We start from the raw sequence: 14,663 nt of genomic DNA on the forward strand, positions 1-14,663 counted from the left end.
CTACGACATCTGTGTTTTGATCATCGTTCTGAATCCCACCCTGACGACAAAATGCGATTTTCTTAGCCTTTTGTTTAAAATGTTTTATTTTTTTTATATTTTTTTTATGAAACTTACCCACATACAATTGTTGATATAGAAGGATGCTCGAATAAAATGTTTTTTTTTTTTTTAAATGGAGAGGGTTAAAGGTATATAGGAACATATAGTATACTTAAAGTGCAAAAATAAAAAAATAGGCTAAATAGTAAACTATAAGTATGATTTTATATTCACTTAAAGAAAAATTGCAAGTACGTTTGCAGTATAAAACTACTAAACCAGTAGTTTACTGAGAGTATACTTCAAGCTGTACTTTCATAAACAAGTATTTGACTAGTAAACTATCAGTATACCTATAGGTTCAGTATAGTTGCAGTACAAATGAAAAACATAGTTGTGTACTCAAGAGTTTACTACTGTTACACTTAAAGTATGCTTTTATACAAAGTGGGCATCAAGTAGTATTGAAACCGTAGACTTACAAGTATACTTCTATACATTGATATTAGTATAATTTCTACTTAAATCTTTCTTTTTTTTTTGTAATGGTGACAATATTTATCATGTTTTTATTTTGAAATGGAAAGTCATGTTTTTTATTTAAATGCGTTTCAGCCTCATATAACCTGTAGATAGGTGTATATGTAAATGCAGTAGCCCAATGGATTTGTCTTCATTCATTTCTATTTGACTTCCTGCTGTAACAAGTGTGTTTGATCTGTCATCTGTGCTTCAGGAAACTGCTGCAGTCTGCCTCTCAGTTCAGCCGTACTCACATGACATGAAACTTTGGAGATAAAACACATGGTAAGGACACCTTGATCTTCTTTCTAGTGAAACTAACATAAATTAGCATTTTCTATGCTCCATATAATCATTACTGATGAAATGTTTAGTTGATTCTGATACTGATAATAGCCTATTATGCAATTGACACACATAAAATCTAAACAGTCACTGCTCATGTTATAAGTTATTATTTGTATTTTTATTAGGCTATTATTATTATTTAAATAAAAAAGAAAAAGCTGGCCATTGTACAAAGGCTGTGTCACACAGTGATCTGTACTCCAGTGTTTTTGTTCATCATCAGCATCAGCAGCCGAGACCCCTAAATCCTAAACGCGTGTGGTTGAGTTATTCAGAGATCTGTTTACTCTGAGAAGCAGTGAGGAGACTCTAATCATGTTTTTTTTATACCATAAGATAATTTTGAACCCTGGGGTAATGTAATTCAGCGTTGTCTTGTTACATGTTGCTCATTCTTTTTTCACACTGTATACTTTTAACAACTTTTCAACGTCCTTTTCAAAATGATAATGAGACAATAAAAAGCTGTTAAATGTACCTGGAAACCTTTTCCATATCCTTAAATTTCACACTCTGCACTTAATCACTTTTATATGATTATAATTTAGACCTATTATAATAGATAATATAACAGGTAAACACACATGCACACACACACACACACATGTCTGGTTCACTAGCTTTAACTGTATATTCTCTCCTCTTACACTAACTCTACCCCTAAACCTACTCATCACAGAAAACATGCTCAATTTTGACATAAAAAAAAAAAAAACACTTATTCTGTATGATTTATAAGCTTGTTTCCTTATGGGGGCCTCAATTTAGGGTCATGAAGAGACACACACACATATATATATTTATATATATATATATGTTTAGTGGTCAGTCTTGTTACAAAATGGAAAATAAATGACTTGTGTTTCCTTTCCCCTACAAGAATATTAAGAATATTATAGTGTGATCTTAAAGGGTATTGGAATGTGGCCAGAACAGATTTGACAAAGCTTTCGTTTTTCTTTTGTCATTGACACGAGTTGCGTTTTTAGCAAGGCATGCAGCGGAAGGCTCACTATTGGCTGCCGTTCGTATAGCAACCACTGTTGAGTGATGTGCTGTGCAAAGGTGTGTGGTTGAAGACACTTCCTGTGCCTCACTATTGTTCTGAATCTGCTGTTCACTTCATGACAGTTCATTATCTTCCCCACAATGTTTAACGTCGTGAAGTTGCATAAAATATGATGCAGGTTAGCAGATGCATCAAGTGTATGCACTCACCATTTAAAGAATCTTATAAGGACAAATCAGAAACATGCACTGCCCAGTCTTAATGAGGGTAGAAGATGCTATGATGACAGTGTGTGGTCTGAGGTCTATTGTAGTCCATTCTGCTAACGCCACAGAGATGGCTTACTTCTGCTAAAACTTCTACCTTCCCCTACTGGTTTTGATCAGTGCCTATTTTTCAACAAACAAACAACAATGCATTCAATTGAAATTAAGTCCTCCGAGCTGAAGGTTTGGGGTTCATTACAAGTTAAACTATCGATAGCATCTGTGGCCTACTGTTGATTACCACAGAAAATGATTTCGACTCGTCCCTCAGTTTATTAGGACAAACAAAGATGCAAATAAATACAATGGAAGTCTTCTTATTTTTGGTTAAACATGGTGTTAACAAAGGTAAACCTGAAATGCTGTTTGGAACATTCATTTTCTTCAGTAATCTGAGTGAAACAGGACTTTCAAATATTCAAATCAAGGTTTGATCACATAAGCGAAATTGCAGCAACATTTCCAGCTGTCCACCATCAATAATGTAGCGATGGGTGAAGTACGGCTCACGCAGAAGTCAATTTCAAACCAAGTAGCATTCGTAAAATTTGCATAAAAAACCTGATGCAAAATCTTTATTAGGAAATGGTTTACCTTTAATGGATGTCGCTGAGCAACGTTAAATGTGATCAAGGACGAGGTTTGAGTTTATCAGTCGGGAATTGATTGGTTCTTGTAAAGTGGGCATTACATACAGTACTAGAACAGAGCCGGACGGTTGGATGGGGGAGACTGAAAAGTAAAAGGAATATGTGAATGAATGTCATTTTTGAGATATTCTGAGATTTTGAAGATAAACCAGACCAAGAAGTACAATGCCTTGCCCCATAGACTTCTAATAGTCAGTGAATTAATGCTAGTCAGTTCGTATGGGGTTTTCAATGACTGATTCTTAAAACTAGATTTTGGTAATAAACTCATGCCTCAGTTGATGAATTATTTCTAGTTAAAATCATTTTCTCTAGTCCAAAAAGCTTAATGTATTTTAAACCTATAACATTCTTTTAACTGTTTGAAGTGAGACGGATCTATCCATCCATTCGTCACAAGTATTCATCACTATAGCTCAGATAGTGAATTTTTTTGTTGTTGAAAACTCACACCTGCTCTGTTGCCTGCATGCGAACTGTTTTTTCCATCTCACACTTGTTAATATTGTGTGGTAAAGCACCCACAAGGTCAGATGCTGTTTATATGGATGTTTCTATGGCAGAAGCCATCAGTGCTACAACCGTGTCATGTACTGGTTGTCCTAGTTCCTCTCGGCAGAAACACAACATTTCAGTCTAACATCACAACATCTTACTGCAAATTATTAACTCAGAATGCTCATTTTATTGGTAGGGTTGATCTGTTACTTATTTAATAACAGATTGAACAGGATATATTTCTTTTGATTTTCATAAGTGCACTTTTTTCATAAAGTAACACTTTTACATTTATAATACACTGATAACCACCTTAAAAACACAAGAGAAAGTCACACAATGAATCAAAGTTCATCACATGAAGCTTCTCTACAAGTTAAGGTACAGAAGTTAATGTATAGAACTTGCACAATGTCACGCACACAAATGCAAAACACCATCATGGTAACATAGGCTATATATGACACTAAAATAACGCAGTAAACATTTATTTAACAACATGTAACAAGAAACCCAAATGTACATTTAAAAACTATTTTAATGAAAAATCATCAAATATTCAGGAAAATGTCAATTTATGTTTTTTCATTGTAAATTAGGATGACTTGACTACATTTAACAGTATTTTACTGTATAATTGCATGAAATGTCTCATTAGATCTATTACAATTATCAGCATATAAAGTAGGGGAACATACTAGTAACAAGTTAACAGGTTTTTACCTGTGAAATGCACAAGTCAAAGGGGAACTTGAATTGTTTTAGAGCTCAAATGAGAATTCATTTTATTTTATTTATAGGAGGAAAATGTGGATGTCAAGGCCCTCCGGGCCAAATTTCACGCTCAGTTAGAAATGGCAGGTTCCGGAGGCGTATCCGCCATTAAACCTCACACGGTTGGTGCGCTGCCAGAGTCTTTAACCAATGGAGTGCTCCGAAACAAGACTTCAGTTGTGCCTCCAAGAGCAATCGTACCTCTGAACTCTTCAAGTGAACCAAAGATGTTTCACTCAGGCCCTCAAGGAGTGTTTCCAAGACCTCCTCCCGCTCATCGTTTAGGAGCCCAGGAGAGTCCTAAAATGGCCCCTACGGAGGTCAATGTGCCGAGCAGAGTCAAAATGACAGGAGAACTTCTTCAGAGCAAGCTACTAAAACAGCAAAGCGTCATGAAAGAGTCTTCTACTTTCAAACCGCCACTGCCGGGCCAAAGGAGCGTATCGGAGGTAGTACCGCTAAGGAAGCCGCTTCCCAATGTCGGGGCACGACCGTCGAAACCAAAACGGCCTCCGTCTGTAAATCTGGATCACTTTCGGAAAAAAGCCCCTGTTGTTCTTCCCAAAAGACCAATAGAATCACAATGTTTGAAAGGTAGGAGCTATTTTGAATGGAAAACAAATGCCTTTTCAAACTTTTATTGCATACACATACAAATCAGTAATAAAAACACATCACTCGTCAATAAATATTTGCATTTATTGGTCGTTTTACTTATGATCTAGTACAGGAATTTATAATGTTAGCTATTGTTCATAGACTTTTTCCATGGCACGTTAAGCAAGACTTTGTGTTGAATAAGTTTTAACAGAAAAGCTGTTTTACTTGATATATTTGTGTTTGATCAGGACCAGCAAGACCCCCGAATAAACCCAGCCAGTGGACACCATCGGTTCCAGAATTGTGAGTAATATCTGGTTGTTCAATACGTAGTTGTCTAGATTGCCAGTGTGGAAGACAAGGGAAAGCAAACTGTAACAAAGGTGTAAAGTTTTCCACATCAGTATTGTATCTCTGAAGTATAAAGAGACAATAATTCTGAATTGCACAACACAACACAACACCTTCAATTCTATTGTGTCGCTTTATGCATGCATCTTACAGTGCAAACTTTCATCCTGGAAGTATGTGGGTGTAAAGCACGCTCTGTGGCATTTCCTGACTCTTTATGTTGATTCTTATGAAACCAGCTCAGAAAAGCATGTATTGTGTTGCACATGTTTATCGGTTGTTTTTATCCCACTGTATTGTCATTAGTGAGTGAAGTATGTTCGTTGTCAATGAGTCTGATTGGGTAAGTATTTGATCTAACTCTCATTTGCTTGTGTTGTCTGGATCAGAGATGTGCCCCCGGAGCAGGAAACGTATGATGACATCAGCGCACTCCCACCACCTCCTCCCCCGCCTCCCAAGCCAAGAGGTAAACATGAATATATTCTTTTGAATTTTGCTTGGTGCGCGATAAAGCAGAAGAAAGAATCTCATAGATTTACATTGAGCGACCCAAGCCATATCTGGAGATCAGATTATCATAGAGACTCGAGGGTGGGATCTTTAAACTCATGTCAGTAAGAAACCACATAGCAATGAGCTAAAAAACCACAAAGCAGTGCCTGGTGACCATTCAAAATATTATCTTGCATGTGTCTCAAATGTGTTGTGTGTGTGCGTGTGTGTGTATTTTTTTCTTTACTATGTGAGGCAGATAATTACAGAATTATTTCTATAAAAAAATACATTCTCTAATCTCTACATACTTCTCATGTTGCAGACTCATGGACTGACAGTTACCCTTCTCAGCACGAGGTGGGTTATTTTTGCATGTATGTGTGTCAGAACGAGTGAAAGTGAGGATGCATGTTCATGTGCTGTGGTTACAATGCTGTAGTGCAGTCTAGCATGTGCTCTAATATGCTATTTTTGTATTGTAGGACAGTGATCAAGATATCTATGAAGACCCAGACATGTAAGTCATACATTTACAAGCATGCATTTACAGAACATTTACGATACAAAGATCCCTCCCCACACCACCCAGACCATTACTGAAACTGAACTGCAAAAACAGCTTGTTCACAAATGTTCATAATTATGATGCCACAAACATGAACACATTAAAATGCACCCCTATACTTAAACTCTCTACTTCAGACGTAAGTGCCCTCTAGAAACTTGCGTTCTGCAAGTGAACGGCGCCTTGTGGTGCCATCCCGAAGAGACACAAAATCACTTTACCTTAACTGTTCCCTGCTGGTGGAATGACCTGCCTAACTCAACCCGAACTGCTGAGCCATTTTCAAGAAATGGCTTTTTCGTCAACACTTGGTCCATTAATAGTAACACTTACTATTCTATTCTGTACGTCTATTTATTTTTTATTTATATATATATAAAAAAAAAAAAAATCCTACGTGTACTGTGCTGGACTAACTGGGACTGGTCACAGCACTTGCATATTGTTGACCTATTGTTGGATTGATTGCTTCTATTGCTCTCATCATTTGTAAGTCACTTTGGATAAAAGCGTCTGCTAAATGATTCAATGTAAATGTAAAATTGCACCGCTTGAATTCATGATATATTGATACCTCATCTGATATTGATCAATATTAGAAAAGTTTTATTGATAACGGTCGATATTGGATATTTAATATTTAATTGCATGCTAGCTTCCCCTATTTAAACAACATTTGCTGTCACCTAAGTGGTTTAAACTCTTTATAATTTATTAAAAATGTTAACAAGTCTAAATGAATACCCATTTTTGTACTGTACATTATAATGTGGTGCTAAATTTATGTGTTGTATTATTTGTAATGTATTTGCTAGTGTTTTATTTATAAAATTATTATTAATTTAAGTTTAAGTTTGGGGGTCAGTAAATAAATGAATACTTTTATTCAGCAATGATGCATTAAATAATCCAAAGTGACAATAAACTGTTCCAAATGAATGCTGTTCTTTTGAACTTTATATTCTTCAAAGAATCCAGTTTTTTTTATCAGTTTCCAGCAATAAATAAATAAGCAGAATTTCTTTTCTTTTATTCTTCAAAATTGTTAATAACAAGAAATCAAATTCTGAAGGATCATGTGACACTGTAATGATGCTGAAAATTCACTTTTGATCACATGAATAAATTAGAATTTAAAATATATTAAAATACAAATTTTAAATTGTAATAAAATTTCAATATTACTATTTTACTGCATTTTTAATCAAATAAATGCAGCCTTGGTAAACATGAGAGTTGCCTTTTTTTTAACTGTAGTGTATTTCAAACCACTTGAAATGGTTTATTTGTTTATCTTATTGACCTTAAGATGAAAATAACTACTGGCTTATTGGTATCGGCCTCAATTTTAATATTGGTGCATCCCTGTATATAAGTCTAAAAAATACAGTAGCAAAAATACTGTAGCCTATTTAATTGTAAGGGTATAAGATGGTCTTGCAAAACTTTTAGTACAAGAAATCTATAATCTATAAATAAATATCTTGTTATATTACATCCATATGTTCTTACAGCCTCAGACTGCAGAACAATCACTTAAATTATAACCTTTAAAAGAAATGTTCACCCTAAAATTAACATTATTCTTTACTCTAACTCAATTCACTCACCCTCATGAAATTACTCTTTCCAGCAAAAAGAGTAGCATGAACATTCTTCAGAATTTCTCCTTTTGTGTTCCACTGAAGACAGTAAGTGAATTTGGTTTGAACTGTTCCTTTAATTTGAACCATATTTCTATATGTCGCAGACCTGTTCCTGCTGAGAGGAGAGTCTCAAAAGAGAATAAAAAGGTAGAGCTGGACAAGAAAGAGCTGGACAAGAAAGAACTGAAGGAAACACAGAAGCGGGAAAACGAGTGTAGAAAAAAATTTAAGGTAACAATTTTGTCTGTGTTGAAGCTAAGAAGAGGCAGGATGTCATGAATGTGTTTATGTGCGTTTTCGCATGCTTCCTGCATGTTCATACTCGTGTTTGATCACACAGCTGAATGGACCTATTGAGGTGATCCACATGGCTCGTGTGCGAGAGGACTGGCAGGGAGGAAAGAATGACCTGGTGGTGCGACAGGGGGAGAACGTGGAGATCATCCGTGTGAACAACAACCCTGAAGGGAAATGGCTGGCACGAAACCTGAGGGGCAGCTGTAAGTCAAATAAGCTTAAGTTTGCATAAGCTGAAGTCCTAACTGTGACATGATCATGTGAAAATCATGTTTACAGCAAAGCACTTTACAGTGGAATTCTACTCCGCTTTAAAACAGACACAGAGATAAAGTAGTGCAGTAAGGTTACATTTATTATTATAACATTTATTTGATTGAATTATGGCCGTTCACACCAAGAAGGATAACTACATAGCGGACTGTATCGTCCTATTTATTGTAAGCGTGTTGTCTGTTACTTTAAATGCTCAAGCTCATTTCAGCAGGATGGATTCTGATTGGCTGATTAGTATTCAGACAGACCATGGTATATTTGAACTGTAAATATTGTATAATTATCCTTTTGGCTGTGGGACTGCAGTTCTAGGTGGAAGAACTTTGGTTATTTGTACGTAATTTCCGTGTATGTAGTTTGTCATGATGTTAAAAGACCCTTTCTGGTATCTTGGCCCATACCGTGAAATTATTTCGCACTAGTGTCATGTTCAGTTGTATAATGTTTAAGTCTGTACTTGTAAAATGGTGTTTATTTCAATGTCTTTTCCCCATAGACTTCCATTGTAAGTGCATTACTATAAACCAATTTTTTTCTTCATTATTTTTTTATTTTTTTATTTTTTTTTACAAATGAGTGGAAAGATTACATAACTCATTGTTCCGGTAAAACAACAGACTTCTCTCTGGTGATGTATTCGGTGAACGTGATTTCACCAAGTACAACATGTTCCTGGATCAACATTCCAATCAATCAGATATGAAGGACAAGTTTACAGTTGTCTTACTTGGCAAAATCACGATGACTGATCATGTTGTAATCATTTAGTAATCATTAATTTCTTCAAGCATTTAGTGTGCCTAAATCCAGCCTCTTTCTTACAATCAAATTCAGATCTTCCTCCATTCAATGGAAGTTCAATCGTTGTATTAAACCAAGTCCCCGCCCTACATCAGTCCCCTTCTTTTCGATATTCCCATTCACTCAGACATATGTCACAATATGAAAAAAAGGATCTGTTTCTACTTTCATTTCGTCAAACCTTTTACTTATATTTAACTACATTTTAACCCAGCATCTTTTTTTAAAGTCTATCTAGCTATCAACTTGGCTGGACAATTTCTTAATAACCAAAAAAAAAAAAAAAAACAACAGTAAAATATTCATAAAGTTATGAATATGTGTTAACCATTGCAGTTGGCTACATCAGTAACTCCTGTGTGGATGTGGATTATGAGGAAGTGAAGCGTAAAATCCGTGGTCAAGCCACCCCGTCCTTCCAGCCTTCTGTAGGCCGGGCCATCGACCCAGAATTTTATGATGATATCGGCTCCAGCGACCAACTGGACAGGTGAGACCTCATGTTGAGGGAAGACAGAGGATGTTTCTTATATGACTCAAAAGTTTGAGCTCATATTGTGTTTTCTTCTTCTCTTTGCAGCAGTTTTCAAAGTGATGGTGAGTTAACGTACCTGACTAATCTTTTAGATGGGTTTTATGCATTGGTTTGAAAAGTCTTTTTTCAGAGATTGTTCTGCTTGGATTGATATGTTTGGGTTCTGCTATTCTCAGATGTTTATGATGATGTGGACCATGAGTTTCCTCCTCCTCCCCCAGAGATCAGGTGTCTATTGTCTTTCTTTCTTTTGTTTTAACAAATGGAACGTAGTCACCAATATTTAATTTTACACAAATGAAAATGAGGCTGTGAGAGAACAGATTGCACTCTTAGAAGAAACGTTTCTGTATGGAACCTTAAAGGGATACTCCACTTTTTTTGGAAATAGGCTCATTTTACAACTCCCCCAGAGTTAAACAGTTGAGTTTTACCGTTTTCGAATCCATTCAGCCGATCTCCGGGTCTGGCGGTACCACTTTTAGCATAGCTTAGCATAGATCATTGAATCAGACAAGACCATTAGCATCTCTCTCAAAAAAATGACCAAAGAGTTTCGATATTTTTCCTATTTAAAACTTGACTCTTCTGTAGTTACATCGTGTACTAAGACCGACGGAAAATGAAAAGTTGCGATTTTCTAGGCTGATATGGCTAGGAACTATACTCTCATTCCTGCGTAATAATCAAGAAACTTTGCTGCCGTACCATGAGTGCAGCAGGCGTAATGATATGACGCAGCGCCTGAAAATAGCTCTAATAGGTTAGACAAACTTAGTCCCGGTCACGTTGGAAGTTACAGAGCTGGGGACTATTTTCCATAGACAGTATAAGAAGTGGACAGAGCCATCTCATTGGAACTCAATTGAGACAAGTGAAGCCCATTTTTAGCGATTTTTTAGGACTTCCATTCCTGACGCGCAGACTCAAACAGAGCTTGACGACGTAGATGTGACGTGAGCAACCCGTCTGTCTTCTAGTGGCTGTGGCATGAGAAATCTGAATCATTCCCTTCCGAAACTTGCAGAGACGGAGAGTGTGAGTAGGAGCTGTCCATGAGCTTGGAGCAGGAGAAACTTTTGCTATGTATTCTGATTAATTATTTTGTAATTTTGCCTCCACGTCCCCCTGATTGCCCATGAGCTTCTCCTCCTGTCTATATGGTAATCTCTCTACTGTGCGACAGAGAGTCGCGTGGTTATGACGCAATCGTTAGCCTACTTTTACAAAAACTGCTTCTACGGGGCTGTAACGTAAGATACAAGGTAATGGAGCATTTTATACATTGTCGTGTTTCTTTAGAAATAAATAATGGACAAATGGAGTCTTCAAACGCCTCAGATGTAAAGTTATTCGCTGTCAAAGTGGCGCCAAAATGAATGGGAGTCAATGGAATGCTAACAGCAGGTGAAGTTCTGCTACAAGATGGTGGCACGCGGCCGGCTTCAACTTCCGGTCGACTTCCTTCCCGCTTGCTATTTTCAGGCGCTGTGTCATATCATTTCGCCTGCTGCACTCATGGTACGGCAGCAAAGTTTCTTCATCACTTGAGTCACTTATTCACACATTTACTATTTTCTACATGGTGAATGGCACATAGTGCACTATAAAGGGGATAAGGAAAAATTCAGACAGTGTAAATATACTTTCCATTGGGGTGAATGAAGTCTGGTTTCACGTTAGTGTCACGCGAACCCCTGTTGCGCACACACAGTCTGCTCCGGTCCAGAGACACGATACACAGAGCGGAGTGTGAAAGATGTGCAAGTCGAGTAGATTAGGAGAAGAAACGGTTCGAGATTTGGAGGAAACTGTGGCTTTACCGAGCTCAATGGCTCTGGCCGAGCTTTGATATAAACCAAACACTATTGGCTATTTTAAAAAATGGGAGGAGCTGTTCGATATGTTATTACCTGTATTCCTGTTTCACTAAGTAATGCTGCGCATTTCAAGGCACTTCAGTGGGGCTTTAAGGGTTCTGTCAGGTGCTTCATTTATGGGTTTCTATCATGGGATCATTTTATGGATTTAATTTAAATGATTTAATCATAGTTTATTTTGAATAAAGTTTGTGAATCATACAGCTCGTAAACATACTTCATGACCAGAAAAAACAAAGCAATAACCCATTAAACATTATGCAATCATTTAAGACATTTCTCCTTATATAGAACCCCCTTTTTTCCGTCTACTGTTGTGTGCCTTAGTGTCGATCACTCGGATGATGGAACTACAAAATACGACTGAAAATAATAATATTTAAAAAACCTAGGTTGCCAATATTTGACTTGACTTAGACGTAGAACATCACAGACTCATTTTCATTCACTAAAGGTGAGGCCACAAGTTGTTTGGGGAATTTTCGCAGGTGAAATCCAGTCATTTCAATAGGAATCCATGCAATTTGGAATTTCGCATGAGGGTGAAAGATTTCCCCATGCAGATTTCACAGCGAGTTCAAGTTGGTCACGTAGATTTGTTGCGTTGACCATCAGAAAGCTGCTTGGTTTGAAAGTGAGTTCCTGTACATCGCTACAGCTACACTGTAGACAACAGACAATGGACCTGCTTTTGCCTGCAAAATTTGCCAAGATTTCAGTGATGTGAACGCACCTTAAGGCATATATGTCTGTGTTGTGTTCCATTACAAAACAAGCAATCACACCAATTGGTTTCATTTTATTTGCTATTTTTGTGTCATATTGTATATATGAAAGCCTCTGAAGTGTCTCTCTTCAGCTTGATGTGCTTTCTAAATCCCATTTGAATTGTATGTTAATGGATAACTAAAGTGTAAACTACCACAGAGGATAAAGAGAGCTTTTGTTTTAGCTTCCCTAACCTGAGGCCAGTGGCTTAAACATAGCCGTCAAGTTAAGACTGACCAACTAGCAATTAGTTAGGGCTAATCAGTCTTACTTTTCGGATACCCTTTTATTTGACTCCCTTAAAAAAGTTAGAACCTATGCAGCCCCTAAAGGGACACGGTGAAGAAAAAAAAAATTAGAAGGGAGGAAAACTTATCTGGCAATGCTTTTCCGTTCTCCCGCACATGTTTTTGCGTTCCCACAAGAAACTATGCGGTCAAAGTTGTTTTTCCTCCCATCTCATATTTGTTTCCAACACTCTGTAAAAAACAGTCTTTTGACTTCAGAACAAATCAAATCTCTTTTTCTGTAAAAATTAACATCACACCCTGAATGGTTAGGTGTTTTTTTTTTTTTTGTGCACTACTGAACATCATGCATATGAGAGTTAATATTAATACCATATGTTTTTGTTTAGCCATGATCCAAAAAAGGCCAAGCAGCAGGAGAAAGAGTTGAGAAAGAAATTCAAGGTAAATCTGTCTTACTTTTGTCCATTTTTTTTAACGGTTTAACTTCAATTCTTGTTGATCATTGCCATGAGAAGCTGTAAGGTGTCTTAAATTGTAAAATATCAAATATATCAAACTATTAAACAGTTTGAAGGGCCCATCCGAGTTCTGTACAGCATGATGGTGGACCCTAATGCCAGTTTGAAGAAGGTCGGGAACAAAGAGCTTTCGGTGATCCGTGGAGAGATTCTTGAGGTTATACAGGAGACCAGCAAGAAGCGAGTTCTGTGTCGTAATAGCGAGGGGAAATGTGAGTCAGACACCACCTGCTGGGAAATATATGCTATTGAAGCTTCTTTCTTCAGTTCTGTTAAAACCAAGAGCACAGTGATTTAAAGATCAGCTTTTATTTTGAATACAATAATTTACCATGATTCAATTATTGTATACTCTTTCTCTTTGCACAGATGGATATGTGCCCTTGAATTACCTCCTGCATGAGTATGTATTCATTTATTTATATACAGTAATACACAATCCCCCGGTTTCACACACAAGGCATAAGTGAAAGCAACTTGCACTGGCATGTCTTAAAATATGTCAGTGCCGTTGTTTTGTTTCAAGATGCACAGCAGTAATGTTTCTTCTCTAAGGCACATTTATAAAAGCTACTTCAATGTCCTAATTACACTAATCCTGGCTTAATCTAAGCCTTGTCTGTGAAACCAATTTTACTTTTTTTTTCTTCCTTTTTTTAATGTTATCCTCTGTTATCAATTTCAGGGAGAATGATGTTTATGATGACATTGACAATGCTTCAGGTACATCATTTTCTTTCTCCTAAATTAAATGTTTTATTTTTGTAATGCTAGCTGTTGTAGTATAAAAAGATATGTTTTATTAATTTTATTTGTAATTATAATAGCAAATGATTATAAAAAAATGAACATGATTTGATTTATTAATTGTGTATTTGTTTGTTTAATGGCAGATATATATGACAATGATGACAGCTGACCTGTTTGAAGATGATGGGGATCATCCATATAAAAGTGTTTGTACCTGAGAAAGTAAAAAGAGACTGAACCTCATCTGTTCCCTGTAACAAACGAATGAAATGGTTTGAGCCTATTTGCTTCAGGAAACTAAAGCTCAAAGTTTTGTATATTGTAGAAATAATTATTATCGAACATTATAATTATAAGAAGTATTATTATTGAAAAATATATATTTTGTAAAGATTTTTACTTGTAATTATCATAGGCATGATTTAATATTTGTTAGATTTGATACCTGCTGTTAGATCTTTCTCTTTTGTGGTATTGACATTCCAGCACTGTTAAAAAAAAAGAAGAAAATAAATAAAGTTTTTATATTTCATTTGATATATTTATTTACTTATTTATTGGTGGTTCATTATTAACTTGTAAACGTGTAACTGTACTGTGTCACTGTGTAACTATTACAATAATGATGCTCTTTCTTCTTCTTGCAATGCACTGCCAAGTGTTTTCCTCACCAACACATCAGCACATTTTTTATTTTTATTTTTTACAAAACCCATTTTCTGAAGAACAAAATTATATTGTTAATATTTTAATTGTTTTGACAAAGTTTTACATGCACAAGACAAACTATTTTTTTTAATAAAAAAACGATTTATACC

At 36.1% G+C, this 14,663-nt stretch overlaps 1 protein-coding gene across 2 annotated transcripts; it reads left to right on the forward strand.

Annotated features, from left to right (window-relative positions):
• The first annotated feature begins 773 nt into the window (after window positions 1-773).
• On the forward strand, window positions 774-14,382 carry LOC311281950 (FYN-binding protein 1). 2 transcript variants are annotated; one of them, XM_084395355.1, is made up of 16 exons: window positions 774-849; window positions 4,136-4,703; window positions 4,958-5,012; window positions 5,450-5,529; window positions 5,881-5,915; window positions 6,041-6,075; window positions 7,874-8,000; window positions 8,110-8,269; window positions 9,480-9,633; window positions 9,724-9,740; window positions 9,855-9,906; window positions 12,964-13,018; window positions 13,145-13,307; window positions 13,465-13,498; window positions 13,781-13,818; window positions 13,989-14,382. In XM_084395355.1, the coding sequence occupies exons 1-16, from the start codon at window positions 847-849 to the stop codon at window positions 14,012-14,014; spliced, it is 1,602 nt and encodes a 533-aa protein (XP_084251481.1). In that variant the 5' UTR covers window positions 774-846; the 3' UTR covers window positions 14,015-14,382. The 2 variants fall into 2 exon arrangements, with proteins under 2 accessions (XP_084251481.1, XP_084251482.1); XM_084395356.1 differs by having other exon boundaries at window positions 9,727-9,740.
• The last annotated feature ends 281 nt before the right edge of the window (window positions 14,383-14,663 follow it).

Source organism: Rutilus rutilus (genome assembly GCF_951802725.1).
Source record: "Rutilus rutilus genome assembly, chromosome: 22".
NCBI lineage: Eukaryota > Metazoa > Chordata > Actinopteri > Cypriniformes > Leuciscidae > Rutilus > Rutilus rutilus.